Source organism: Aulonocara sp. 'chitande type north' Nkhata Bay, linkage group LG23, assembly GCF_057382095.1.
Source record: "Aulonocara sp. 'chitande type north' Nkhata Bay isolate Kocher_YH1m ecotype deep benthic linkage group LG23, A_spYH_male_GT1.1, whole genome shotgun sequence".
NCBI classification, from domain to species: Eukaryota; Metazoa; Chordata; class Actinopteri; order Cichliformes; family Cichlidae; genus Aulonocara; species Aulonocara sp. 'chitande type north' Nkhata Bay.
Window position 1 is genome coordinate 51,990,186 of NC_141365.1, and position 27,624 is coordinate 52,017,809.

General features: G+C 44.0%; 1 protein-coding gene across 1 annotated transcript in view; it reads left to right on the forward strand.

Moving 5' to 3' along the window:
• The first annotated feature begins 11,594 nt into the window (after positions 1 to 11,594).
• The window catches only part of nlgn4xa (neuroligin 4 X-linked a), a 107,464-nt gene continuing 91,434 nt past the window's right edge, over positions 11,595 to 27,624 (forward strand). The window contains exons 1-2 of the mRNA XM_086281688.1: positions 11,595 to 11,955; positions 25,652 to 26,367. Of these exons, the coding sequence (XP_086137814.1) occupies positions 25,803 to 26,367 (565 nt within the window). The 5' untranslated portion in view covers positions 11,595 to 11,955; positions 25,652 to 25,802. The remainder of the gene's footprint in view (positions 11,956 to 25,651; positions 26,368 to 27,624) is intronic.

Consider the following 27,624-nt stretch of genomic DNA (forward strand, 5'->3'; position numbering starts at 1 on the left):
TGGAGGTGGATTTGAAGCAGGCCGGTACCACAGCGTGGGCCAAGGACAGATTGAATATGTCTGTGAGCACTCCTGCAAGCTCCCCAGAACACGCTCTGAGAACACGCCCGGGGATGCCATCAGGGCCTGCAGCCTTGTGGACATTGATCCTGCTCAGCACCGCTCCTACATCGGTGGGGGAGAGAGTCATAGGTTGGTGGTCTGGCATCATGTCTGCTTTGGTTGTGGTTGTGGGGTTCCCTCGCTCAAAACGAGCATAAAAGTTGTTGAGCTCGTTGAGGAAGGAGACATCAGAGGATGCGGGGGAGGGTTTGGTGGTCCTGTAGTCTGTGATGGTCTGGAGTCCTTGCCACATGCGTCGGGGGTTGGAGTTGGAGAAGTGTTCTTCTACCTTCTTTTTGTAATGGTGTTTGGCTTTTTTGATGCCCTTCTTTAGATTAGCCCCGGCTGTACTGTAGGCGTGTGCATCTCCTGACCTAAAGGCAGTGTTGCGGGCCTTCAGGAGGAGACGAACATCCCGGTTCATCCAAGGCTTCTGGTTGGGGTACATGGTGATCATATGTCATTGGCATCGGTGAGCCACTGCCAATATGTGACATATTGAAGTCGCGTTTGAATTTGCACTTGTTTTTTTGCTTTCACTTTGCAATCGCGCGAACTGTGTATAGAGAGCGACAGCACTGATCTGTGAGTGATGATAATTTGTGCACCAATTCCTCTGACATCGTCTTATTAATCGTTAGCTTACTACGCAAACATGACAAGTGAAATCTCCCGCAGCAAGCTTAAACATGTGAGAGGTTGATCGCGCAGAGAATCGCTGAGCTTATGTGAGTGCGTGTGTAAAAGCATTTCAGTTCTGCTGAGCCAAATAAGACAGGTCAGGGTGAAGAAGTGACAGCCAAAGAAAAGCTTACCACAAAACGGAGAAGTTATGACAAATGAGACTATAAGGCAAAAAGAAAGTGCAGCTTTATGGTTTCATGGACAAAATAATTTCTGTGGCTGCGATATGACGAGCTAAATAACCAGGGCTGCACATAAGTGGTCCGCAGGTGCGCATTCGCTGTCAAAATAAAAAACACGCACAAGGGTTAGGGTTAAATTTAAAAACTGTATTTTTGAGTTAAAATATATATTTATAATTTTAATAAATGACAAATTAAAAATGCATGAACATTTTTTGTATCGAAAAAATATCGAACCGTGACACCAAAGTATCGAACCGAACCGAACCGTGAATTTTGTGTATCGTTGCACCCCTGTTATGGCCCGTCTAGGCGCGGCCAGACCACAACATAAAGGGTGATCCATCCCCGTCCAACCCCAAGCAGCACGTCACACACTTACTATTTTGTGACAGTGATTTATTTACAATAGGTGCGGTTAAACAAAGGAAGGGAGCATATCATAGCTTCAGGGTGAACCCAAGGCCAAAACAACAAACAAAAGTAGCCTATCTCAGGAGTAAACGAAACTTACCTACTCAAAGGAACTAAACAAAACGACAATCACTTTCCTCCCTACCTAACAAAAACAGGAGAAAACTGATCAACCAAAAAGGCGGTCCACCCCTACATGCTCTTACATTACATAATACGTCGATACAGTGACCGGTCTGCCGGCTGGGTTGGGCCGAGGATGAATGACTGGGCGGTCCCTGGCGGGCTCTTCTTATCCGCTGTTTCCCAGTCCTCAGCCAATCGGTGTGAGCCATCCACCCTGGATGCACCAATCCCGGAGGAGCACCTGGATACTCAAATCCACACACAATTACGGTCACAGTCGTAACACCCCCTTACCCAAGAATTAACATTAACCCCAAAATGTTTAATTCAAGGAGACAGTGCTCTAGACAGGGTGTCAGCCAATACGTTATCCTTCCCTTTCTTGTAACTGATCTCCAAGTTAAAATCTTGCAATAACAAGGACCAGCGCATAAGTCTTTGATTGGAGTTGCGCATTTGGGAAAGGAACACCAGTGGGTTGTGATCGGTAAACACCTGCACAGGCAGCACACTTGACCCAGCATAGACCTCAAAATGCTGTAACGCAAGGAGTAAGGCAAGGGCCTCTTTTTCAATGGTGCTATAATGGGTCTGGTGTCTGTTAAACTTTCTTGAAAAGTAGCAGACGGGATGATCTACGCCGTGATCATCTTCCTGTAACAGAACAGCGCCTGCGCCACACGAGCTGGCGTCAACGTCTAGTTTAAAAGGGCGCTCAAAATTCGGCGCAGCTAGCACTGGTGCACTGCACAACAATGCTTTGGCAGATTCGAATGCCACCTGACATGCTGGAGACCAAATAAAAGGTTTTAAGGGGCTAACAAGATCAGTTAGGGGACTAACCACATCAGAAAAATTTCTGCAAAACCCTCGATAAAAACCGGCCATTCCTAAAAAACGACGCAGTGCTCTTTTTGTCTGCGGGACAGGAAAATCAACAATGGCCTGTACTTTCGCAGCAACAGGGCGCACTTGCCCCTGTCCGACCTGTTTCCCTAAATAAGTAATGGTGGCTTTACCAAACTCACACTTAGAGAGGTTTAGTGTGAGAGAAGATTCACAAAAACGTCCGAACACCTCAGAGAGCGTTTCCAGATGTTCTGACCATGTGGGAGAATAAATGACAATGTCATCCAAGTATGCCTCACAGTTTCTCACTCCAAACAATACCTTCTGCATTAGACGTTGAAATGTTGCGGGTGCGTTTCGCAACCCAAAGGGCATTACCGTGTATTGGAGGAAATGATCTGGAGTTACAAACGCGGAGACTTCAGAAGCTCTGGGGGTTAACGGGACTTGCCAATATCCTTTTAACAGGTCTAATTTAGTGACGTATGTAGCTGAGCCGACACGATCAATGCAGTCCTCCATTCTGGGGAGAGGGAAAGAATCCGGTTTTGTGACAGCATTAACCTTTCTGAAATCGGTACAGAAACGTGGGGTGTCATCTGGTTTAGGCACCAAAATACAGGGTGAACTCCACGCACTGTTACTGGGCTCAGCTAACCCATGTTTAACCAGGTATTCGACTTCCTGTTGCATTAAATTCCGCTTGGTTGGATTTACTCGATAAGCATGTCGCTTTATTGGCTTATCAACTTCCACAACGATATCATGAAAGAGCACAGACGTCTGCCGCGGATGGTCAGAGAAAAGCAGCAAATTAGCTTCAATCAGATCAAGGATATCTTTGCGGGCGGAATCTGACAGATGCGACAGGAAAGAGTCTAAATTTTCTAACGCTTCTGAGTTTCGCAAACTTGTCAGTCAAGTCATCATCTTGCAAAACATACAATGGGGGTGCCGAACACACAGAGACAGGCGTTATGGGTATGGTTTTGTCAGCTGCCACGTCCTCTCTAGAAACATAGCGTTTAAGCATGTTAACGTGGCAAACCCTCAGTTTTCTCTTTCGATCAGGGGTTTTTACTGCATAGCTAGTGTCACTTATCCTTTTGTCCACCTCATAGGGACCAGAAAACCGCGCATGGAGGCTAGACCCAACTAAAGGAAGCAACACTAGAACCTTTTCACCAGGAGCGAAATGTCGGACCACTGTCTTTTTGTCATACCGGGCTTTCATGTTGCCTTGTGTTTGCTCCAAATTGTCACGGGCCAACTGACATGCCCGGAAAAGACGCTCTCTAAAACTGCAAACATAATCTAACACGTTATGCTCGGCTCGCTGCGACTCAGATAACCACTTTTCTTTAAGCAGTCGCAGGGGACCGCGTACAGTGTGTCCAAAAACCAGGTCAGCCGGACTAAATCCAAGGGATTCCTGGGTGGTTTCTCTAACAGCAAAAAGCAAAAGCGGAAGTCCCTCATCCCAGTCTTTACCTGATTCAAGGCAGTATTTGCGCAACATGGTCTTTAGGGTTTGATGAAATCGTTCCAGTGCACCTTGACTCTCTGGGTGATAAGGGCTGGACGTTTGATGTTTAACTTTTAACTCCTTTAAAACCTGGGCAAACACTTTTGACATAAAGTTTGTTCCCTGATCAGTTTGAACAACCCTGGGTAACCCAAAAGTCGAAAAGAACTTCGTGAGGGCTTTCACAACGTTCTTTGCCTTTAAGGTACGTAATGGAATTGCCTCCGGAAAACGAGTGGCAGCGCACATTACCGTTAACATGTACTGGTGGCCTGATTTTGTTCTTGGCAACGGGCCCACACAATCCAATAGAACTCTCTCAAACGGCTCACCCAGCGCTGGAATCGGGTGAAGAGGCGCTGGCGGAATCGGTTTATTTGGCTTTCCCACCACTTGACATGTATGACACGAACGACAATATTTCACCACATCTGATTTTAAACCAGGCCAAAAGAAGTTACGTAATACACGATGATACGTCTTTTTGACCCCAAGATGTCCAGCTAAGCAGGCATCATGCGCGAGACTGAGAATCTGGGGTCTATATTCCTTTGGCACCAAAACCTGGTTTACCCGATGCAAACCAGTTGAATCAGGAGACCAAGATCGCAACAGTACACCATTATCAATGAAATATTTTACGGGAGCTTTAGATCCCTCTCTGTCCACAACAGAGGAAAAACAAGGCACCAGTGAAGGATCACCCTGCTGTGCTTTGATCAACAGCTCTCTGGTAATATTCAAGCTCTGATTAATGTCCTCAGGTATCATTTCAGGGACGTCACATGTGGAGAGTTTCACAGAATCAATGGGTGACACGAAAGAGTCGTCTTCATCAAGCGTAGCCATAAACGACCCCGACAAATCCACAATCTCACCCATTTTACGAGCCTGAGCACGAGTAATTGCACACGCAGGAAACACCTCTGAAGCAGTGGAGCTTGAGTCAGCAGCAAGGGCAGGAATATCAACAACTTCTGGCGGGGGAAAAACATGCCCACCAGCTAGATCATTACCAAGAATGAAGGAAACTCCTTCGATTGGTAATCGCCGGCGCACGGCGACTTTAACGTAGCCCGACACTAACGGCGAGTGCAGGTGCACCATATGCAGAGGGGCTTTGGTGACGCTCATTTTTATTCCCCATACCAGTATGTCGGAACCACAGGATGTTTTTTCAGACAAAGGCAGCACAGACTCTAGTAGAAACGAGTGGTACGCACCCGTATCTCTAAGAATCGTGACTGGCACTTTATCATGTTCTTCACCTGTCAACGAAACAAAGCCACATGACACAAATGGTAGAAACTGCGGATCAACGTCAGTTTTCGGGTTTTGTTCAGCCTCCACGTGCACTTTTGGCGAGCAAGCGGTTTTAATCAAACCCACGCCTGCGGGAAATTTAGTGCCCCTCGCTTCTTTTCTTTTTAATACTGGACACGCAGCAATCAGATGCCCTGAATCGTGACAATAAAAACATTCCCGACCGTTTGATTTAGCACTAAACTGTGGTACGTTTTTACGCACTGCACTTGGTGACCATTTTCGTTCAGATAAGTTTTCCTGAAACGAATTCTGTGCACGGAACACACTTTTGTGTGTTAAAACAAACTCGTCAGCCAGGAGAGCCGCGTTAGTGAGAGACGACACCTTTTGTTCGTTTAAATAAGTCACGATGCGTTCCGGCAGACACTTTTTAAACTCCTCCAGCAAAATAAGAGTTTTCAACTCTTCCACGGTTTTAACTTTACATGAACAACACCATTTCTCAAACAACACATTCTTTTCTCGCGCAAACTCAACAAAAGTCTGGTTAGCAGCTTTATCAAGAATCCTAAATTTCTGGCGATATGCTTCAGGGACAAGTTCATACGCCTGCAGCACAGTTTTCTTAAGAGTTTCATAGTCTAAACTCTGCTCCATAGACAGGCTTGAACACACCTCTTGGGCTTTCCCCACAAGCTTACATTGGAGTAGGAGGGACCAAAACTCCTTCGGCCACTTCAAAGCAGCAGCTATGCGCTCAAATGCACTAAAATAGGAGTCCACCTCAGACTCGCGAAACGGGGGAACCAACTTGATGTGTTTACTTATGTCAAAACCAGCAGAAGAAGCACTTGTGCTTGACAACGTTGGGGAAACACCCGCTGAGCCCCTTTCAAGCTCAAGAGCCCTGATACGGAGATGCATAGCCTGCACCTCCAGCTGCCTGTTGCGGGTCTCCACCTCCTTTATGCGGAGCGTGAGGCGCAGATCCTCAGTGGACGTACCTGCACCGGATTCAAAAATCCGATCAGCCTCCGTGCCAGCAGCAGACGCATCAACTGCGTCAGCAGCCGCTTCAAATGCAGTGTCATCTGTGCCTGTCACTGGCTTGCTTTCCGCATCATCTCCCCGTGGTAGAAGCACACCTTTTTCCACTAGCTTTTCAGCCAGGGCATCCTTCAACTCTGCCTTGCGAGCACTGTAAGACACTTCCACATCGTAAGAGTTAGCCACAATGAGCAGGTCCGCTTTCTTACACTTGTCAATTTTTTCCCATGAAGGTGCTCTCACAAAACCGTCCAGCGAAAACTCCATACTCACACACACACACCCCCACACAAAAAACAAAACCGCCAACCAGAAAAAAACACGCCAACCCCACAAACCAACAAGCGAGAAAAGAAACGGAACGAGCCCCCAATTATGTTATGGCCCGTCTAGGCGCGGCCAGACCACAACATAAAGGGTGATCCATCCCCGTCCAACCCCAAGCAGCACGTCACACACTTACTATTTTGTGACAGTGATTTATTTACAATAGGTGCGGTTAAACAAAGGAAGGGAGCATATCATAGCTTCAGGGTGAACCCAAGGCCAAAACAACAAACAAAAGTAGCCTATCTCAGGAGTAAACGAAACTTACCTACTCAAAGGAACTAAACAAAACGACAATCACTTTCCTCCCTACCTAACAAAAACAGGAGAAAACTGATCAACCAAAAAGGCGGTCCACCCCTACATGCTCTTACATTACATAATACGTCGATACAGTGACCGGTCTGCCGGCTGGGTTGGGCCGAGGATGAATGACTGGGCGGTCCCTGGCGGGCTCTTCTTATCCGCTGTTTCCCAGTCCTCAGCCAATCGGTGTGAGCCATCCACCCTGGATGCACCAATCCCGGAGGAGCACCTGGATACTCAAATCCACACACAATTACGGTCACAGTCGTAACACCCCTAATATATATATATATATATATATATATATATATATATATATATATATATATATATACCCCAAACAAATGCACAGTCATCTTGTGCTCAGTCAAAGCTTGATTGCAGTCGCCACCTGTCCACCAGAGGAACCTAAGTAAGTCAGAGTCACCGTCAGGCACCTTCACCTGGTGAAACATTGCTTCAACGTCTGCCATAATTGCAACAGGTTCCTGTCTAAATCGTATGACAACACCAATGAGACTGCTGGTCAAATCTGGACCCTGAAGAAGTTGATCATTCAGGGATGTGCCCTGATAGGATGCTGCACAGTCGAACACAACTCTTAATTTCTGCTTCACAGGGTGGTACACGGCGTGATGGGGTATATACCACACTTTTCCTTCTTTGTGCGCCAGTTCATCATTTGACAGTTGTACTGCATAGCCCTTTTTAAGAAGGTCTTCCATGAAGTCTGTGTACTCTTGTCGGAAGCAGTCATTCCTGAGAAATTTAAGCCTCAAGTTACGTGCTCGTTGTTCAGCGACTGAGCGATTATTTGGCATGTTGACCAATCTGTTCTTCAGAGGTAGACATATTGTATAGTGGCCATCCATCAGTTTTGCAGATTCCATGGCCATGTCCATAAACTGATGGTCCTCTCTTGACATTTCCACTTCATCATGTTTTCCTCCCTCTGGAAAATCCACCATGAACTGTTGAAGCCACAGGTTCTCTAAACGGCTCACTGATATGCGGTTTGCATTAGCCTTGGCTGGGTTTCTCTTGTCTGCATGACAGCCAGTTTCTCTCAAAGGTCCATTCACAGTCCAACCTAGCTTGGTTCTTACAGCATACGGTCCATTACCTACACTGCTTACAACCTCCCATGGCTCCATTGCTTTAGGTACATTTGCTCCGATGAGCAATCCAATGTCAGTCTCAATTCGAGGCAGTTTTACTTCTTTAAGGTAAGGCCACTTTTCGAGATCCTTCTGTAGGGGTATGTTTTCTTTTCCTACAGGTATTGTCCTTTGTGTGAAGACATCTGGCAGATCAATAAAGTTGTCACCAGATAAACTACTGACCTCCAAGCCTGACACTACATGAGTACAGACAGGTTTCTCTTCATTCATAGTTTTCAGTAGTATGTCAGTTTTCCTTCCAGTGATCTTCAATTTGTCCATTAATGTCTCTGTACAGAATGTGGCAGAGCTTCCTGGGTCCAAGAAGGCGTAAGTCTGCACTACTACACTTCCCTTTTTGGCTTTGACCTGTACAGGAACTATTGCAAGTGTGCAGTTATCTTCCCCGGCCCCAGTTGGCCCACAATCCTCAGACTCTGCACAGACAAAGGCACTTAAGATCGTTTGACTTTCACTGTTCTTAGTTTTCTTCTCTGTGTCAGCATCTGTGTCCCTTTTCTTAATATGCAACAATGTATGATGAGCAAGAGAACATACCTCACAGCTCACCTTTCTCTTACAAAGTTTGCTCATGTGACCTTGCTTCAAACAGCTAAAACACAGTCCTTTGCCTTTCAAAAATTCCAACTTTTCATTGTGTGGCTTGCCCTTAAACTTACCACACAGGTCTATGATGTGCCCACCGTTACAGAACAGACATGCCTGTGGAGTGGGTTTCACATAATTTGTGTTTTCCATTGGCTTTGTGTCTTTCTCCTGCATGTCCAATGGTATGGCACTGGTGGTGAATGACTTCTTCATTACAACCCTTTTCTGATCCTTGTTACTGTTTTGTTTAATGGTGAATGGTTTAGCAGTGGTGCTATCCTTTATGTCACCAAAAACAGGGTGAAGTGCAATTTTGGCTTGTTTATTAATAAACTCCACCAAATCCTTGAACTTGACTCTTCTGTCGCCTCGCTCTTGCATACCACACACAACAGATCTCCACCTTTCACGTAACTTGTATGGAAGTTTTGCTACAATGGCTTTCAAGCTTGCGACGTTATCAAGTTCCTCCATGTAACTCACTTCAGCCATGGTGTTACAGCAAGCTGTCAGAAAGAGTGAAAACGCATTTAAAGCTTCTGCATCTTCTGGCTTGATAGGTGCCCAGTTTGAGACCTTGTTCATGTAGGCTACAGCAACTTTGTAGTCATTTCCAAAATGCTCTTTAAGGAGCTGTTTAGCCTTGTGATAGCCTACATCTGGCTTCATATGAAGGCAGCTCTTTATTAGCTCTTTCGGCTGTCCATTAGTGAACTGCTCTAAGAAGTAGAGGCGGTCCTTAGGACTTTCAGTGCGAGACTCTACTCCGTGCTCAAAGGCGCTTACAAATGTATTGTAATCTAGAGGATCACCACTAAAGGTAGGGATGTCTAAAGGTGGCAATGTCATCATTTTTTGTTGTTTCACCATCAGCTCAGTTATATTATTCTGACGTGTCATAACAGTACAGAGCGTTTCAACTGCTTGCTCATCTGCTGCAAAATCCACTCTAGACTGCTGCGTACCAATAGGGTGATTTTGTAAAGGCATGAATTCCCCATATCCATTTTCTGTGTTGGTGACTGGAGTTTGACTTACAGGTAATGGTATGAATCCAGAATCAATAGTCGTTGGGTATGCAGGACTCACATGTGACGAGCGCTCATTTTCAAAATTCTCTAATACCTTTAATTTAGCATCAGAGGCGGCAATAGCAGTTTGCAGATCTAGCTGCTCTCTTTTTGCTTTCAACTCAGTTTCCTGTCGTTCAAGCTCTTGTTTTTGTTTGAGAGCAGTTGCTTGTGCGAGCAATGTGGCCCTCTCCATTTCAGCTTTGAGGCGTACTGAGGAAGCAGTGGACACTTGGCTCCCAACGGCTGACCTGCGCTTCCTGCTTTTACTGCTTAATGCAGCGGACATCACAGAAACACTGTCGGAAGGCTGGATGTCTGCATCACACTGTTTAGCTTGTTCTGTGCGCTCCTCAGCTGCTTTAACCCACGTTTCCACATGTTGCATAAATCCACGAATACGACTAGCATTAGGTTCATACCAAGCACTTTGGTCCTTTTCAAATTCTTCCTCATGCATTAATACTCTCAAACTATCATTTATCTTACACAGTTCTCCAAATGAATCTTGGTAGTCTAAACGCAATTTCTGCTTAACAGCATTCACGTTAGCATCATCTTCCATTAGCCGTTCGAGCTGATTAGCTTGGCTAGTTAGGTGGCCTAGCTTAGCCTTTCTAGACTGGGTCAACCTCTGCAGCTTTTCCTCGACAGCCTTTTCTGTCATTTTTGATTCTCTTTTTCCACACACTAGTTCTTCATCACTCTCATGCATTATGACAAATTTCCACAGTAGCAAAGCTTGTTTTCACTGCTTACCGTGATTCTTCCTCCAAGTAGGCTATTACCTTCAATCCACAGTGCACGGCGTTGCTAAACATGATCCTTTTCAGTATTCCTTTTCCCAAAAAAGGAGCAAGAGGGGTTTTCTGACTAAATGTAGGGTAATTTCCAATAAACCAAGTTCAAAAGAGAAGAGTCTATGGCTGACGCGTGTTCCTGGTTTCCAAAAGAAATGCTTCCAGTTGCATTTTGATTTGAAGACTGTTTATTTATTACAAACTGAAGATGTAACAATGAACTCCTTCCTAAAAGGCATGAAAGTTCCAAAAAATAGCAGTTATCCAGAACTAGCTGTGCACACGGTCAGAAAACCGTGAGACTCCTAACCTCTCTGTCCATGCTCCTCCCCTTCCCTCTCACACAGGGTTTTATGCTACTATTGCACTTACATACTTAAAGTGAGAGGTACCCCTTTTAGGTTCCAATCCCAAAACAGTGACTTAAAATTACTTTATGTAAACACATATATTTTCACATTTATTAATCCTGAAAAGATGACCTATGTAATGAATCTATGAATTATAAAACAAACATGAACTCAATCGTAAATAAAAATATAAAGCAGACGTCTGGCGCTTACATGTATATATGTATATATATATATATATATATATATATATATATATATATATATATATATATATATATATATATATATATATATATGAACAACCGCAGCTGACACAAAGTGCTGTACATTGGAACTATATAATAAAATTACATAAGATATAAATAAAAGCAAAAGTAAAATAATTAATTAAATAACTAATTTCATTACAAGAGAAACTGAGTCTCACTGAGGTTAAAAGCCAAAGGCGGGATTTAAGACGTGATTTAAAAGTGGACAGTGAAGTTTAGGATAATCTGACAGTGCTAACCTGTCAGATTATCCTAAACTATGACAAGAATAGGAAGACAAAGTTTTTCATTTGCATGAGTGCAAAGCCTGCCTTGTGATTGTGAGCTATTGTGCAGTGATGTTAGCACCCAGAACCGGGTTTGAAGAGTAGCTGGTGCCATGCTCCATGCCAGAGCTGCCACAACTCAGCGGCTGGTTAAGGGTGATGGAGAGAATGCGGCAATCCATTGGCTGCAGGCTTAGTATATTTCAGTCGGTGTAGTCCAATGGCAAGCGAGAGAGAGAGAGAGAGACCTGGTTTCTCTATCACTAATCTTGTCCGCGCAATACACTCGGTCTGCGAGAGCAATTAGATTCAGCACCGTTTCCAGTGCCTCTGCAGTGACTCATTGAAACATCTTCTGTGCTGATAAAGCCGCATCTCTATTCTCCCATACCACACACACACACACACACTCAGTCTGTCTCAAAGACACATGCTGGACGTACAGTTAACTGTGTTCAGAGCGCAAAGACTGCGCGTCTTACTTTGGATTTGCAGAGCAGCGGGTTGGACGTGGACTTTATTGCGTTTTTCTTATGTGGTGTGTATTTCGCCTGAAGTCGGGACTTACATTTAAGTCAGACGGTGGTGATACAGGCTGAGGTAAGTGCGCTGCCGGCGGGATGTCATGGCGAGCCTCACAGCTTTCCCGAGCGAGAAATAACAGTGTAGATTTATAGAGAAGGGGAGAAGGTCTGTGCGTTTCCATGGGCTGACCCCCTCCTCTGCTGTCTCGCAACATAGCACAGTCCAAAGGGGATTCTTCCAGACACTGGTAACCTTAATAGAATCAGGCTTTTCCTTTTTACAGTTGGAAAAACTGTTAGGAGTCTGGCATGGCGATGTTTTCACCTGAAAACCCCGCAGCACGACAGGCTTGTTCTTGCGCACTTTCATTAGACTCCAGTTCACGTGAACGTGTTGATTAGAGAAACGATTTGCTGCAGTAAAGATGTCGGTTGATGCAGAAGATGATAAACATACATCTCAAATCCCGAACTGCACTTTTTGTTTATTTGTGTATTTCTGTGTAGACACGCAGACTTGGAATCGTGTCTTAAACCAAACTCTGCGCCCGTTGAACAGCTCGGTTACCTTTATTGCGACAGCGCCGACACGATAGGCGGATGTATTCCACCAGCTTAAAAACGTTTTTCCCTCTAGGTGGCAAAACGTTTCAACACGCCACACACTCGCGTTTTTCCACAACTCTTGTGTGTATGGGATGCAACAAAGACGGGCATCTTCCAGCAGGACTTCTCTGCGTGCGTCTCTATCGAAGCATCCACAAGATGGTGGTGTGGATATCTGTACGTGGATTTTGAGAAAAAGGGAGGAAAAAAACAGGAAAAAAGGCGGTTAGAGTGGAAGGTTGAGTGGGGTTTGTCTCTTGCGTGGATATTTACAGCTTCATCGCTGCTAATGCTGTGGTTTCAATGGATCTGTGGCATTCACACTGGCTCCGTAACAGCAGCAGATTGCAGTTCCACACAGGCTGCTGGTTTAAAAACGGATGACCTTGTATGTGTTGTCATTCATGAACGCACAATGGAGTGGTGAACTTGGTGCAAAAGGGACCATAAAAACATAGACACACCCAGAAAATAGATGTGATGTGTGAACATCAGGTGAAACATATGTTTTGCATCTGAAAGCCGCTGCAGGAGTATTATTGATTATTATTGATAATCATATGATTCTCTAAAGAAATACATTCTTCAAACACCAAGACTTGAGTTTAGCAAAGCTTTGATTCATTCTGATGTGTGTGTGTGTGTGTGTGTGTGTGTGTGTGTGTGTGGGGGGGGGGGGGGGGGGTAACTCTCTCTCATGTTCAAAGAAGGGTGCTTGAAAGCATCATCTCTCTTAGAGAATGTTTTTACTGTTGCATGTTGATGGCATGAGCTACGCGCTTGGGCCTACCTTAACTTTTAGTTCATTGTGTCACTGGTGTCCACAGGGGCCAATGCAAAGGGCCGGCTCCTCTGTGATGGTAGAATAAGCAAACAGAGATGGACCCGACTCATGGTTAGCCAGTGGTTGTTCTGCCACCATGTTACCACACATGTGAGGGTGTGGAGTGTGAGTTTACCCCACAATGGCTTCTGTGGGTAGTTCATGTTTTGCACCCCTGATGGGATGAGCCTGGCAAACACAAAGTGTCAGTGCATTTTCACATGCTGCTCAAAGCAGGTGGTCTTCTCCCTGACATTTGCAGGTTATGTTTACGTTAGATTGGTTACATAATTGGGGTACTTTCTCACATTGCTGCTAAACTGGAACAGGAATTACTTGGCACATGGGGTGTGTGTTTTTAGTAGAGTACTGTATGGAAACGTTTAGGTCTATGGCAACCTGCTAGCAACATGGTTGCTAGTAAGTATGAATACTTTCTTGTAAACATCTTGACCCCTTTATGCACATTTTCTATCAATGTGTCCATAAATTGGCAGAATTAGAGGGAGTTACCCACAGTTAATGTAAAAAATCAGACATCAGGCCCTTAAGTGGCTTGGCTGTGAAGAAAGTCCCAGCATTGTTATGCTACCATTACAAGACTTCTTGCAAAGTGCAGCCTCCTTGCTATTTATACCATTGCACCCCGTTGCAAGGGCCTGCCTTTATCAGGAAGAAGAAATTAAAAGTTAATGTTGTCGATTACAAGCTGATAAAAAATCAGATTGGGTTCTTTTTCCCTGAGAAATGTTTCTTTACAAAATTAAAATGATTAGTCTGCTTTCTCTAGGATACGGTGGCCGCGCATCGAGATCCCACACACTTCAAAAATCACCCTGTGATGATTAAACCAATCTTCAGACAAGTTATGAAAAACGAGATGATGAAGTTATTTGACTCGCCAAGGGATCAGAGTTAGCCTCCGGTTGCTTCTAGTGCTAAGCAGTCATATTGATGCAAAGAGCTCACAGTCAATAGTTATTGATCAGCACAAACATTTTATGTCATTTATATGAAATGCTATGAAATCTCTGAACTATATCGAAATGACTTTTGAGATGAAGAGCACAGGTGTAAACGTCATCGTCCTGGTAAAGGATACTTCAGGAAAACACATATTTAAGAAGCTAACAACTTGAGTCACTCATCATGTTTGTGTAACATAAGAAGGAGAAAATAGAGACATTCTTCACATCACAGCATATCTGAGTTTCTTTCTCTGGTTTAAAACCAATGTTAGTAGGCGAGATGGAAAATGCAAAACAGACATGCTATCTATCTATCTATCTATCTATCTATCTATCTATCTATCTATCTATCTATCTATCTATCTATCTATCCATCCATCCATCCATCCATCCATCCATCCATCCATCCATCCATCCATCCATCCATCCATCCATCCATCCATCCATCCATCCATCCATCCATCCATCCATCCATCCATCCATCCATCCATCCATCCATCCATCCATCCATCCATCCATCCATCCATCCATCCATCCATCCATCTGGCCTTAGCACATCAGAGTGATTGCTGGAATTTCCCAAGTTTCATAGCATGTGTTTTAGGAGCGTTGGCCTCTTTCACACGTTCCCTGTTGCTGCTTAAGACACTTTTACAGTGAAGAGGGATTTAAGATCATTTATCCTTCAAATATTTCAGATTATTCAGATTTATTGGATGCCTTCATTAAAAAGCTTAGAATTTTCTTTAAAAATGTATTTTTCTCTTTTTTCTGCATGTGATATGCTCGTTTATTGTCTTGTTCTTTCATGCAACATCTACTAGTTATCTTCTGTCTAAGATGAGGCAGCTAGCTGTGGGTAGCATTTTCATTCATTGTTCCTTCACTTATTACCAACCAAAGCAGCCTCAAACCCCGATGCTCCCTCCACTTTCCTTTAAATTTGTGGTGATATTTTGTTGTTGGTGTGCAGTTTGATGTTGGCAGCACAGATTTCTTTGGTGGCGCTGCTCTAAAGTCAGCTGATCCAAGTAGCTTCTGGAGAAATGACACGTTTACTTTTTCCAGCCTGTAATCCATTACTGATTACTCACTATGTTCAAGAAAGACAGTGGTTGTTTCTGTAAAGTGGAGATTCTGAAAAAAACAAGTGTGTTATTAGCTTTGTCAGATTGTGTGCTTTGTTGTTATGACTTAGATGAATCTCAGAACAGTTTTATTAATAATCAATGCAGAAATCCTGACAACTCTAAAAGATTTACTTTTTCTTGCAACTGTATGTTGCAGTTCTATTGTTTTATGTCTGTTCAACTTCCTGTGATAGCCACAGGAGTAGAGAGTGCCTGACTGGATCATTTTATGATGATTGAAATGCAAATGACAGACTGCGGCTTCATTGATATTCATAAGACGTATCTCATATAATCATTACGAGTCAGAACAATGTTCACAATCTCCTGTGTGCTTCTGTCAAGGAGACCTATGGATGCATACTCTGTATTCAGCTCGAGCCATCTGAAGGACTTTTTTGAAAAACACAAACACACCCTATCCCCCAAACACACATCATAAAATGCCCCATTACTGCAAGTAATATAAACTCTGTCAATTTATCACACACACAAGGGAAAAAAAGAAAAACAAGCATATACCCTCAGTTAAGAATGAGTAACAATTTCATTTCATTTGCTGCATTCATGCTTTTACTGTTTGGTGACTCCTGTGCTGCCATGCGAGGCAGCGTGAACATAATAGGAGCCAGTGATGTACAGCCTGCGGTTGTAGTCAAACACCAAACAACTGCTCACTAAAATCAATACATCTTCTGTTAAATATATGTTGAATATATGCAGTTATATAATGTTACAGTGAATAAAAGCCCTTGCCCATTTTCAAAGGCATATAGCTTATTTCACATCATTTTCATTAATAAGACTTTTAAATGAGTCGAAACTTGCTTTTTCCTTATTATTTATATGCAAACATGTATAATGTTTTTATTTATGGGTTCCCTGTGTTAAGTAACCCGTAGTGGCTTGAAAAGCCAAAATTGTATTAATTCATCCATCAGTAGTTTTCTGCATGCGCTGATGAAGACATAACACTATGGCTCTTTTGTGGTGGAGGTTTTATTGCCCTTGGGAACTTGTAGAGCAATGTAGTGGAAGACCATGGTGGTCTGGTAAATCCTCTGAGGGAGGAAGAAAGTACAGGTGTAGGAGCCATAGAGCCAAGAGGCCGTCCTGCCTGACACCAGTCCTGACTCTTATAAGCACCTGAAACAAGTGAATGCTCAGCATTACCAGGTACACTACCAGTCAAAGTTTGGACACACCTTCTCATTTAATGTTTTTTTCATTATTTTTACTATTTTCTACGTTGTAGATACAAACTGAACACATCAAATTCACGAAGAAAGATATATGGAGTTATGTAGCAAAGAAAAAAATTGAGGAATAACTTTAAATATGTTTTATATTTAGATTCCTGACAGTAGCCGCCCTCTGCTGTGTTGACAGCTGCAAACCCTCGGCCTTCTCTCAGTGAGCTTCATGATGTCGTCACCTGACATGGTTTCACCTCACAGGTGAGCCTGTCAGGGTTCATTGGTGGAGTTTCTTGCCTTCTTAATGACGTTGGCACCATCAGTTGTGTTGTGCAGCAGTCAGGTTGGTGCACAGCTGACAGCCCTATTTGACAACTGTTAGAATTCATATTATGACAAGAACCAATCGGAGTAGAGAGAAACAACAGCCCATCATTACTTTAAGAACTGAAGCTCAGTCAGTCCGGAAAATTGCTAAAACTTTGACTGTGTCCCCGAGTGCAGTCGCAGAAACCATCAAGACCACGATGAAACTGTCTGACATGAGGACCAAGAGCCACCTCTGCTGCTGAGGATAAATTCATTAATGCGGTAAATCTCCGTTAACGAGTTACCACGGATCGTTAAAGAGCTAACGGTGCTAACGCGTTGACACCGTGCAGCCCACACGGGCTGATCCGTGGTAACTCGTTAACAGGATTTACTTTAATGCAGTTATGGTGTTAACGTCATTTTAACTAGATCCATGCTGACAGCACTAATTATTATTAAAAATCATTACTTAAACATAATTTTGTGAATGCTTTGTAAAGTTGCTCTCAAAAACCTAAAAGAAAACTCGGTGCCAAATGAAGAAAATTTCAAGAAAGATGGATGTTCCAGTACTTTTTTGTTGAGTTCAATAGAAGTGTGAGATGACTTATATGGATTGAGGAATTTGGATATTGACGCTGCAGTTGAAGTAAGTTACCTGACAGCTGACGAGCTGCATGCTGCTGATATTCCAGGTCTTGCTTGTTAAAGCAAGTTCAGGTCAGGGCTTCCAGATGCCCACCTGGAAGCTGTACTCAGAGTTTCATCTGTAACATCCATCAGAGTAAATATGGCTCAGCTGTGTGAACAGAAGTGCTGCCAAGTGGCTGGCAAGAAAGAAAGCACAAATGGACTCAGAGGTGATTAGTTTATTGAGCGCAGTATTACAATATATGCTTTAAAAGGGAAAAAAGCACTAACTGTTAAAAATACATATACAAACAGTGTTGGGGAGTAACGGAATACATGTACCGCCGTTACGTATTTAAAATACAAAATATGAGTAACTGTATTCCGTTACAGTTACCGTTTAAAAAGGTGGTATTCAGAGTACAGTTACTTTGTTGAAATAAATGGATTACACTGCGGTACTTTCCTGTTTCATGTTGTCGCGGGTCAGGACTGTTTGGGTTTTGTTTGACAGCTACGTTCTGTTGTTCCAGGCGGCAGCGTTACGGTTGCCATGGTTACAGGGTGATGCTCTCTCTCTCTCTGTGTTTCCTGGGTGAGAGAGCGCCTGTTGTTGTTGTTGTTGTGCTAAGCTAACAGGCAGAATGCTACAAGCATAGCTCTAAAGAATGTAGCATCATGGGCAGTGTAGTCCGTGCTGCAGGGAGAATGGACTGCCATACACGTTATGTGTCTGTGAGCGCGAGGAGGGAGAAAAAGGGGAGTGGAAAGGTACGAGTTGTCGTCGAGCAAAAACGGGAGCTGGAAGCATGTAAATATAATAATAACCACTGCAGCCAAGAAGAGAGCCTGACGAGCCCAGTTGTAAGTAAGCTATTTAGACTCGACTGTACACCGTGTTCGTGTTTTCCTCCGAAACAATAAGTTCCGTTGGAGCAGCCTTTCAACGCCTCTCTCTGTCTCTTGCAAGAAAAATTGACCCACACAAGAAAGTAAAGCTATTTTTTGGTTATGAGCCGACAGGGACCCCGCCGTATTAGTCAGAGGTCCCTTTACTACAGTTCGGAGTCGCGGACCTTCAGTAATAGTAATAAATCACACAGCAATAGTACATTCACGTTGTTGTAAAAAGCACGATAATATATTAAGTAATCCAAAGTATTCAGAATACGTTACTGTCATTGAGTAACATAACGGAATACGTTACAGAATACATTTTGGGGCATGTAATCTGTAATCTGTAATGGAATACATTTTAAAAGTAACCTTCCCAACACTGTATACAAATGTATATTTGTGTGTTTTTTTTAGACATATCACTGTAAAAAAAACAAAAAGTGCTGTTTTTACAGGAAAACGCTGGCAGCTGGGGTTACCAGGGACTTCCTGTAAAAAATACAGCAGCAGTAGATAGCTTTACACAGAAGATATGTAAACTGGAGTGGTAAAGGAATCAAATATTTAGAACATATACTAGAAGAAACAGAATTTATTTCATTTGACGGACTAGTTACACAATATGGGATCAACAAGAAAAGATTTTTAGAATATCAACAAATTAAATCCATAGTAAGAAAGAAATTTAAACCGGGTCAAGTTGAACTACAAACACCACCAAGTGCGACACATTTCCTTACTCTTAAAACTCCCAAATTACTATCCAAAATATACAGAATGCTTTCTAAAACAGATGAATCAATATCACTTCCTATTGCAAAATGGGAAGCGGATTTATCAGTTAACTTAGACCTAAACTTCTGGTCTCAGATTTGCTTAAAAACCTTTCATCTAATTAGAAATCCCAGTCTTCAATTAATTCAATACAAAATATTACATAGAGTGCACTATACAGGTCATCGGATGTTCAAGATGGGCTTTACGTCTACCAACAACTGCTCACACTGCCAAACCAATTCACCGGACAATTATATCCACGCTCTTTGGTTCTGTCCACCAGTTCAGAAGTTTTGGCGCGAGATATGTGAAGACTTATCAAAATGTCTGAAATGTAACATTCCAACTTCCCCCTTAGTGTGTTTGTTGGGCAGCTTAGATAATGTCACTTCAGAAAAGAATATAGCCCATATGGTTTTCACTGCCCTATGCATAGCCAAGAAAACAGTCCTCATGAACTGGAAAAATAAAAACAATCTTAATTCTAACCAATATAGAAATTATCTATTAGATTACATTAGTCTTGATACAGCCTCTGCCACCACATCAGATCAATTGCTCTGGGCTCCTTTGATCAGCTCCATCACCTAGTGGGGGTGGGGGGTCATAGTTTGGTCCCGCCTTCACTGTTGTGATTGGTGTGGGGGTAGGGACAGGCTCAGGGCGTCGGGGGGGGGGGGGGGGGGGAGAGCATCTTCCTTGGAGGACTCAACACGGGGTAGCGGTCATGGCCCTTTAAGGGCTCTGTTGGCTCTCAGGTGACTGTTTCCTCGCGGCTGCGTGCAGCGGGGCTAGGGGAGGGTCTGTGCTGAAGGACGTGGGTTACTGACCTGGTAGACTGGCTGGCCCTGGGTGGGTCCGGGATGGGCGTGAGGTTCTGGGGGTGCTCCGTCTCTGGGCTGGGGCCCTGGCTGGGTCTTGGGGGCTTGGGTCCTGGTTGGTGTGTTGCCGGGGTTGTGGGCGGGTGGGTGCATGGGGCCCAGCCCTGGAGCAGGGTGCCGCCAGTGCATTGAGCCACCTGGGGGGCTCTTCAACTGGTGGGGGAGATTGTCACATCTTGCAGGAGCTTTCCTCTCCTCAGGAGCTCCCTCTGCAGGAGGGGGAGATACAGGAGAGGTGGAGGAAGATCTCAGCCTGGGCGTCTATTGTCTCATGTAGTCTGGAAGATGAGTGGATGGTGGGGTGGGTGCAGTTTTCTCTGTGGTGGGGTTGGGTGGACTGTCCCGGGCTCTGTGGGGCCGGGCAGCGCTGCTGTACTGGGCCCCGGTCTGGATGGGCCTGGGCCCCCTTTCCCTGGCGGGTCGCGGAGTGTGGGGGTGCCTACTGGGGTCAGCGGGGGAGCTGGCCCCAGGGAGGGGTCACTTGCCCCTCCCTTCCTTCCCTCCCCATCTCCAGCTGCCTCCCCCTTCCCGCTTCACCACAACCACCCACACATGCAGGGCCTTGGAGTAGGGGTATGTCACCAGGGTGCAGAGGAGGCTACCCCCCCCCCCCCCCCCCTCTGCCCCTTCTGGCTGCCTGTTTCTCAATTTTATCCCACAACTTAGACATTCACATTACTCACACTCTCATTACACATACATATAGGATCTTGGGGGTGGGCACGCTACACGGACTCCAAAAGACCATCAGGGTGTACACCCCACCCCTGGCGTCGTTGCCCACCTCTCAATTTTAAATACACGTATACATTGAGGGCTAGCAGGAGGGACCATGCGCTTACCTGCTGCTCTCTGGCAGGTAGCTTCATGCCCTCCTGGGTTTTAAATGCACCTTAGAACACACATGCATCAACACTACAATGAGCGGGCGGAGGGAGGTTTGGAGTCTTCTTTCACCCCCGTTCTCTGCGGCCTGCTGGAGCGAGGGGGCTAGGAGGAGGAGTTGGCCGTCCGACTGGGGTCTGGAGTGTGGGGCCTCCCTGCTGCTGCGGAGTCGGGGCGGTCTGCCTCTCCCCACCGCAGGGAAAAGGGTAACACCACCTGGGTCTGGGTGCAGTTCCCCCCTCCAGGGGCAAGGGTACCTAGACCCGGTTTGTAGAGTACGCTTGGGGAGTGTGATCGTGTGTACAGCGTCTCTTTATGTCTGTCTCCACGTTGGTTGAGTGTGGAGTAAGTGCATATGAGCGCATGAGGGTGGGAATGGATGTTTGTGTCTGTGTGTGCCTGTATGTCTGTGTCTATATGTCAGGTTGGGTATCAGACGCCACCTCTCTGGGGACATCTCAGGCCCTCCAAGGTTTGGAGGCCTATCCCCCCCCCCCCCCCCCCCCCCCCCCCGCCCAACACCACCACTACCACCACCACCACTTCCCCTGCCAGTGGCGGACTCCCTCAGACATCGGTGCGTTGGTGGTTCTTTGTGTCCGGGATGGGCGTCCGGGTACACACTGGCTCACTGCTTGGTGGCTGCTTATCGGGGCCTGGAGCCTGGGGCTCGCTAGGGCCACTTCGGGGGTGGGGTACTCTCGGCCTCTTGGTCTGGGGCTCGGTCACTCAGGCACAGCTGGCTGCCGGCAGAGCTCACGGGCACGTCGCTGCAACCCCCCCTGGCTTCTGCTCCACGGAGGCCCCACACTCTGTTGCCCCTCTGTTGGTCTTCCTTGGTCTCTTGTGTTCTGGGGGCCTCTGGATGTCTGGAGTTTTGATCTCCTCCATACCTGCTTCATGCCCTGGAGGACGAGGCTGTGGCCCCCCCACACCCTCTAGCAGATCATTACATGAAGGAACCTTTTAAAAAAGTTTCTGATTCAATCTATTTTTGTCTCTGAAAAAATGTCTCTAAAAATTGTGATGCAAATTGTTGTTGTTTATTTCATGGAATTGATTTCGTAGAGTTCCTGTGATTGTTATGTATATTTTTATCTTGTTTGCATTTTATGTGCACCTGTGGGAATGACCCACTTTTACACTCCTATAATGGTTCGGTCCAGAACCTATTTCAACAATCATCATCCCCATTAATGATGATGTTTTGGGGAATTCATTTTGCAGCCATCCATCCTCATCCGCTTTATCCGAGGCCGGGTCGCGGGGGCAGCATTTTGCAGCCATTATCAATAAAACAATTGACAACAATTGGATGCATTTTTTCCAACTTACACAACAACTTGCACAGCAGTCACACAATTCAATCAAAATGCTATAAAACTGTGGAACATTGCCACAAAGCAAGAACCATCTTCATTAAACAAGCATGTGGCACACCCTCTACCAGAAAAAGTTACAGTAACCTGTTAAGACTAAAAAATGACATATTGTGCGAAAATTACCGTAATCACCATCCCGCACGACACATACTCTGCTGTCACCACAACCGTGGCCCTGGTCGATCGTGGCTCAAGAGTTGGGAGTTCGCCTTGTAATCTGAAGGTTGCTGGTTCGAGCACTGGCTCTGACAGTCTCGGTCGTTGTGTGTTTGGGCAAGACACTTCACCTGTTGCCTACTGGTGGTGGTCAGAGGGCCCGGTGGCGCCAGTGTCCGGCAGCCTCGCCTCTGTCAGTGCGCCCCAGGGCGGCTGTGGCTACAGTGTAGCTGCCATCACCAGTGTGTGAATGTGTGTGTGAATGGGTGGATGACAGGTTGTGTAAAGCGCTTTGGGGTCCTTAGGGACTAGTAAAGTACTATACAAATACAGGCCATTTACCATAACAATTGTTTTCCCCAAATTCAAGTTAAAATATAACCAAAATGCTTTGGGAAGTGAACACTGCATGGTCAAAAACATGTGTCTGTTGCAGTGATAAATCACACTTTTGCATTTTTAAAAAAAAGGTTATAGGTAGTCAGATGTCAGCCAAGTCTTGGTCTGGCCCTGAATCTTGGCCAGGCTTGGACCCAGATTCAGACTGTTATTTTATAAAAACAGTCTGAATCCGGGTCCAAACCCAGCCAAGACTCAGAGCCAGACCTGGATTCCAGAGTCTCAATTACAATTGTTATAACGCGAGATTCTCAGGTCTGAGAAATAAGAAAGACATATTTGCTCACCTTTTGAAGAACCTCCAGAGTGGAAGCCAGCTCAGATAATGGATGTTAAAGTTGTAGTATTTATTAATGAAATTCATTTTGAAATATAAATATAATTTTTATTTAAATGAAATGATTAAATAATATATTAATGTTTAAATAAATACAGTGATTAAAAAATGAATTTGATGCACATGGCTCTTCTGGTCCTCCACAGCTATCATGTGTCTGGTGTAAACGTGTATTCAGGTGTTTTATTTGTTAGGCCAGCGGCCGCGAGAGTCGAGGCTCGGGTGTGAAATTGATGGTTTTCAGGGTTTTTGTCGTTAACTCGGTTTCCCTTGTTTTTTTTTCAAATGTTGTGGTTGTGTGTCTTATTTTGAAAGAAATAGTTACGCGTTACCATAGAGAGCATTAAGGGGCAGAGAGGAGGATGTTACTTTCGATGTTGTTGGTGCAAGTTACACAATTACACAGTGAATTGATGTTTAGTATTATATTTACAAAATAGCAGTTTTTGTCTTGGCTGCATCCTTTTATTTTGTTGTATTTATCCGCGACTCCTTAAAGGCCGGTCCGTGAAAATGTTGTCTGATATTAAACCGGTCTGGAGCAAAAAAGGTTGGGGACCGCTGAGTCAGGCCATTTCAAGATTTAAAAGGTAGCATTAAAGAAATATGAGCTCAAAGCATTAAAATGTTGAGGCACTGGTTGTGTTAGTTCAGTGAATGGAAGTTATTTGTAAGGGAAACTATTTCTACTTGCTGCCAACACAAATGTGTATACTTGTGTCTCTTTTCACAAACTAAATGTGAATCTGATCATGGAAACTAATGATCCTCGATACATATGGAGCACAGCAGCAGACACCCAGTGCATTGCAGGCAACTATAGTCACATGTTACACAGTGTTACAGGCATATACAGTGTTCCTGAAACATGAAAACTATAAAATTCTTTATCATTTTTTGTGATGACTTTAACTAATTACACTTGCTGCACTGCAGTGTCGCTGATCAGGGACATACTCTCTTTTCACTACATCCACACTCATTGTAGGGCTGATTGACTTTGTGATGTTAATGTTTCGGAAATTCACTCAGTTAGTGTTAGGGTGCCTGTACAGCCATTTGCCTTTGTCTCAACTATGTAGTCAACATTTTCTTCCCCTCTGTTCTGTTTTACTAATCATTGTTGTAAAGCTGTTGGAATCGGACAGATCGGCACTTTGACTCTCTTACTAAGATCATCTATTCATGCAGTTTTGTTTTTTTCATTTTGAGAAAGGACTCAGTGCTGGTCAGCATGAGATTGAATCACTGATTTGGCTGCTTTCAGTGGCACTTAATGGGAGGATAATTAATCAACACATTTGGATTGGAGCTGATTTTCCTTAACCAATAAAATATGAAAACTATATAGTTTAAAATGAAGAAGGTGCTATAACAGGACCTTGAATTAATATCAGTGAGATGCTTCAGAGCCTACAGGATAGATTTATAATTCCAGGAACTTTCCAGAACTCCCTCACCAAAGAAAATGTGCTGTTATTGACTCATTTCCACCAGTCTCAATCCTCCACAGTCCTCTGCTCGCTCTTTTCTTTTGTTCTGGAGCCAACAAAGTATTCTCATTTTTAGCTATTGGGCAGCAAGCAGTGAAAATGAAGACGTTTTCAGAATAACTGCAGGACACCGATGCCTTCGGTCACTTTAACAAAACAAAAACCAATGTGATGATGATGATGATGATAACAATAATAATAAAGTATAGTTAACACATGTTTTATTCAAATTAATGTAAACACAATCAGCAGAGAGTTACGAGTGTCGCAGAGGTCAGATCAAACTTTGACTTCATTCCTGGCCACCAACACAAAACAGCAAAACAGGATGTAGGATGGAATATGGAAAACAGGAAGAGTTGTTTAGACTCGTATACACTTTATAGTATATTTATTTACACTATTTGCTGCTACTTTCACTCAAAATGTGGTTAGGTACATGCAGCCAAACTGGTTGTTTAATATAAGACGAATCGTGGTTCTGCTTGTTAAAAAGCAACATTTTGAAACCATTAATGTTTCAATCTATGATGCAAAACGACACATAGAAACATTACAGTTGGGGGTGAGGTCAAGGTAAGTTTAAAGAAAACCTAAACCAAACAATATATTCTGAGAGCACAGAAAATCATTTCAAATAAAAGTTTGAACACTTTTTAAATTAAAGTCAAAATTTTGTCCTTCGTCCTAACCAACAAAACCATTTAGGAGATAACCAAGGTTAAGTTCACCCTCTCAAGAACATACGTGTGCATACACATCATATATCCAAGTAATTTTTCCCTAGTAATTTGCTGAATTAAAGATGATTAATCTGCTCAGACTCATCTGGTAAACTGCAATAACACTGTAAATATGTCGTAGTGGAAACACTCAACATGCTTTTTGTTGTTCTTTTAGGACTATCTATCTCGTCAAGCTGGACTTGAGATAACCAAAGTGTTCTTCAGAGTGCTTTCTTCTGGGAGTGACAGTTACCCAGCAGCCATCAACCTCCACAGAGTCTTGGGATGGGGAGCTCTGAGAAAGCTGCTTTGACTGGCCGGGGCTCATGTGCTCAACTTGCATCCTGAGGAGAAGCAGGCAGCTTCTTGGTGGGGTGCCCAGGACCCAAGCGTGGACCAAAACCACAACCTGCCAGGCTCGGGCTCAGCACAAAAGGAGCATGACAGCATCTGGAGGCCTTTCATGGATGTGTTACTGCATGGCTAAGGTCAGCATTCTGTCGTGGATGGGGCTGGTGTTGATCTCGTCAGCTATCGTTCAAGCCCAGCAGCACCCTGTAGTCACCACCAATTATGGGAAGTTGCGGGGAGTGAAACTTACATTGCCCAATGAGATACTGGGACCAGTGGAGCAGTATTTGGGGATTCCATATGCAATGGCCCCAACGGGGGAGAGGAGGTTCCAACCACCAGAGCCCCCCATGTCGTGGCCCGGTATCAGGAATGCTACTCAGTTTCCTTCAGTTTGTCCTCAGTTCTTAGAGGACCGCTTTTTACTCAATGATATGCTCCCCGTGTGGTTCACGGCTAACTTGGATACAGTGGTTACCTACGTGCAGGAGCAGAGCGAGGACTGCCTTTATCTGAACATCTATGTCCCCACAGAGGACGGTAGGAAAACCTCGTTTTTCTGCTCGTTGTCATGTGTCTGTGTTTTTACAGCTTATATTTCACTTTATTTGAGCTTTAGTATTCCTCTGGCAGACTTACATTCATCTCCCAACACCTGCTCAGTCTCACATCAATCTGCCACTTCCATTTTGTAATGATTCTGCAGTTTTGTATTGTGTTATGACTAAAGCACAGCTCTTTCCTTGACAGACTGCTTTCACCGTTCCCTGAAAGACATTTACTAAGTGAATTATTCATCCACTAATAGAAGACATGAGCTTGGATTAGATGTAGACAGGTCTGCATCACCTACAGGTGCTGCGCCGGGGCAATGACCCAATCCTCTTTTCAAATATACATTGTTAAAGCGCCACATTTCCTTCAAAGTTCCATGAATCCACAGGGTAGTAATGTTAAATAATTTACATAACAATATTTTTAAAAAGAATCACAATTGTTATTTTCTAGTTAACTACATCTACAAAACATTTAATTGTTTTTTGTGCTGATATAACAAAAACATGGTATATACAGGAATTATAATTCTGCAAGTCAGTTGCTAATAAAAGCACATTTTAAAACCTCTTTAAAGCAGAGTGAGTAGCACAACGGTGATTATGACATGATTTAATGACGTGAGAGATAAAAAGTCGCTACCTGTTAATTTTAGCTAATAACACTGATCTTTAACCATCGAATCCATTTATTGATCTTTTTTGGCTAACCCAGTTTCATATGTTATCATTCATATTTCATTTCAAGAAAAGATGTGATGATAAATACATCCTGTTCAGTATTACAGAGCATTAATTTTTTTGAATCAACCTTATACTGAATTGATCCATAAATCCACAGAGTCACGTGTGACATTCAGGTGACTCCTTACTGGAACTTACTTAAACCGTCCATGGAACAGGAATCGAGCTACCGATGGAGAACTGGGAGAAAAAACAGAAGCACAAGGTTATGGGACAAATAACTCAGCAATAAGCACTAATGAGCGAGCCAAATTAGCACCACGGTGGATTCATAAATGCACAGTCATTATGAGAGGATGCACTGCAGGTGCAAGAGTGCGAGCCTGGGAAGGGCAGTTCCACCTGTGGGCAGAACACAGCCCCCCTCTCCACCTGAGAGAGCAGAGAGAGAAAGCACAGGTAGAAACCTCAAACCTGTCAAACACTGACAGTTTGCTTAAGGTCGATAAAAACTTTAGAATGGTCTTTATTGAGATATGATACTTCTGCAGTTTCATTA